The sequence below is a fragment of the Brassica napus genome, unplaced genomic scaffold, assembly GCF_020379485.1.
Source record: "Brassica napus cultivar Da-Ae unplaced genomic scaffold, Da-Ae ScsIHWf_1166;HRSCAF=1662, whole genome shotgun sequence".
Taxonomy (NCBI): domain Eukaryota; kingdom Viridiplantae; phylum Streptophyta; class Magnoliopsida; order Brassicales; family Brassicaceae; genus Brassica; species Brassica napus.
Window position 1 is genome coordinate 65,005 of NW_026014588.1, and position 3,510 is coordinate 68,514.

General features: G+C 30.9%; 1 protein-coding gene across 1 annotated transcript; it reads left to right on the forward strand.

The window, feature by feature from the left end:
* The first annotated feature begins 882 nt into the window (after positions 1 to 882).
* On the forward strand, positions 883 to 3,293 carry LOC125596262 (AT-hook motif nuclear-localized protein 16-like). Its single transcript, XM_048771450.1, has one exon. The coding sequence runs from the start codon at positions 1,875 to 1,877 to the stop codon at positions 2,658 to 2,660; it is 786 nt and encodes a 261-aa protein (XP_048627407.1). The 5' UTR covers positions 883 to 1,874; the 3' UTR covers positions 2,661 to 3,293.
* The last annotated feature ends 217 nt before the right edge of the window (positions 3,294 to 3,510 follow it).

A 3,510-nucleotide genomic window follows, 5' to 3' on the forward strand; every position in this document is an offset into this window, starting at 1 on the left:
CGTAATATAAATTAATACAGATGTACAATGTGGTTAGAAATTTTAAAACAACACTAAATATTATAGGCTTCAGTATATAAAGAATTTACCAAAAAGTCAATATTTTCGAAGGGGTTAACACATGGATTTTGAGAAAATTTCAAAAAATTTGACAATATTGTTTTAATGCATAGTTGCATCCTTCACTAACATATGATGATGTTCAAAGAGGTTTGGAGCCTTTGTTGTCTCCGTTTTTCAAGAAAGTAGTTATTTCATCGATATAGGGAGTATTATGAAGTTTTACTAAATTAATTGATAAACAAATTATAACGATTCCCATATACTATGAAAAAAGCTTAAAATACATTAATACCAATGTAGAATGTGGTTAGAAATTTTAAAACAACACTAAAGATTATAGGCTTCAGTATATAAAGTATTTACCAAAAACTCAATATTTTCGAAGGGGTTAACACATGGATTTTGAGAAAATTTTAAAAAATATGACAATATTGTTTTAATGCATAGTTGTATCCTGCAATAACATATGATGATGTTCAAAGAGGTTTGGAGCCTCTGTTGTATCCGTTTTTCAAGAAAGTAGTTATTTTATTGATTTAAGGAGTATTATGAAATTTTACTAAATTAATTGATAAACAAATTATAACGATTCCCATATACCATGAAAAAAACTTAAAATACATTAATACCAATGTAGAATGTGGTTAGAAATTTTAAAACAACACTAAAGATTATAGGCTTCAGTATATAAAGTATTAACCAAAAACTCAATATTTTCGAAGGGGTGTTAACACATGGATTTTGAGAAAATTTCAAAAAATATGACAATATTGTTTTAATGGATAGTTGCATCCTGCACTAACATATGATGATGTTCAAAGAGGTTTGTAGCCTCTGTTGTATCCGTTTTTCAAGAAAGTAGTTATTTCATCGATTTAGGGAGTATTATGAAATTTTACTAAATTAATAGATAAACAATTATAATGATTTTCATATACCATGAAAAGCGTAAAACACATTAATACAGATGTATAATGTGGTTAGAAATTTTAAAACAACACTAAAGATTATAGGCTTCAGTATATAAAGTATTTACCAAAAACTCAATATTTTCGAAGGGGTTAACACATGGATTTTGAGAAAATTTCAAAAAATATGACAATAAAACCATTTGCCAACATGTAGTGAGCTTTCTAGTCCAAAAAAAAAACATGTAGTGAGCTTTGAATTAAGATTGCACGAGTTCATGATTCGTTTAGGCATAAATGGAAAATTAGTTTGTAATACAAGGAACAACAACAACAAACAAAAGGAAGCCTTTACAAGGATCAACAACAACTATAAATCTACTTAGTTAGATGTGTGATATTTATACCATACGAAACTGTTTAATAAAAAATCAGTCTAGTATTTTTATTTGCATTTTACACTATACTGAAAAAGATGTTTTATATTTTTTCATTAGTCTGCATAATTAATAAAAATCACATGTTTAGATTCATCAAAGCTTCTAATACATAGTTTAATCAAATCACTTGAAGTCTAGACTGAAGGTATTTTCATCTATTTTATAATGTAATTAATGTATTTTATTTAGATTTGCTCCCAAAAATATTTAATATGGTTGTAAACAGCTACTAGATGTTTAAACATTATAATGAATCTATCTCAAATAAGAATGTCTGCTGAGAAGTAGGCTACTAAAAAGCAAATTAATTTGTAAATTATTAATCACAATTTTGATGACAACTTAACCATCTCCTACTCATCACAATCATACTTCTGGCAACTCTAGCATACAATAATAATACACCATAATCTCCTTACTTAAACTCCATAACGCCTTGCAAAATTTCTGAATCTTCATAACAATGGCTGGAGGAACAGCTCTAAATTCAACCTCTGTAGGATCTAAGTCAGTTCCAATGAGAAACCATGAAGCAACAGAGAGAGGCAATAACAAAAACAACAACAACAACAAGAACTTGAAAGCATTACCCAAACCGGTTCAACCGGCTTCATCAATGAAAGGAGAGATGGCTAAGAGGCCAAGAGGTAGACCAGCTGGCTCCAAGAACAAACCAAAACCACCGATCATTGTGACTCAAGACAGTCCAAACTCCCTCAGAGCTCATGCCCTTGAGATCAGCTCAGGTAATGACATCTGTGAGACTCTATCAGACTTTGCTAGAAGGAAACAGAGAGGAATCTGCATACTAAGTGCCAATGGTTGTGTGACCAATGTGACATTAAGGCAGCCAGCTTCATCAGGAGCTATTGTTAGATTACATGGACGTTTTGAAATCCTCTCATTGCTTGACTCAATCTTGCCTCCACCGTCACCGGTTGGTATAACCGGTTTGACCATTTACTTAGCCGGGCCCCAAGGACAGGTTGGTGGTGGTGGAGTGGTTGGTGGGCTAATAGCATCTGGTCCTGTTGTTCTCATGGTTGCATCTTTCATGAATGCTGTGTTTGATAGTCTTCCTCTGGATGATGATGAAGCTGCCTCTATGCAGAACCAGCAGTACTATCATAACGGAAGATCTCATCCTTTAGATGACATTCAAAGATTGCCTCAAAACCTTCTCACTAATGGACACTCTGATTCTGATATTTACTGGGGTCCTGCACAGCGTGCTATGTCCAAACCTTAATAGTAGTAGAACAAGATGACTACTATTATTTTTACATGTAAATTGTGAAGAGTCGTACAAACTGGTGATTTCTTATGTTTATGATTGTCTACTTCCATGAACAAGTGCAAAAGCTCCATGTTAGTTTTACAGCTTGTCCAAATGATTGCCATTGACATCAATATTCATGAATCAAGTTATTCAAGATGACAAACAACAGTGGTTTATTGAAATACATAAACTTGAATATCGTCCCTCATCTAAACTTCATGGTTCATCATATGGAAGAACCATGTTCTGATATTTAGTGCTGCCAAAATCATGTCAATCATTGGTAAAACAAAACAAAAAAAAAATCAATGTGGAAGTCATATGTACTGAAATAGCTGGTATTGTTATTGGGAGAGCTGATCATCATAATTAGGTAACTAAATTTAATAGACCATTTCCTATATATTATTTACAAAGTGATTTTACTCTTGTTATTTTTACAATCAATTTCACTAAAAAAATGTGACATGTCACACTAAAAAAATGACGTGACATATGGCTTAATGTGACACTAAGTTAAGATCTGCGCCTTATGAGGGATAAATATTATATATATAAATTATTTTACGTATTATATTTTTTTAACATATTATGAAATAATAAATATATATTTAATAATTAAAAAATCAGTAACTATTACTTACATAATTAAAAGTCATTAATAATGTATTTATGGTTAGTTTAATAAAAGGTTTATTATATATTTAGATGGACAACCTATTTTTTTTTAAGTATTCTAAGAATCATTCTATTGATGACACGTGGCTATAAAAAATGTTGTAATGCTTCTCAATTAATATATAAGGGATCGACAAAAACA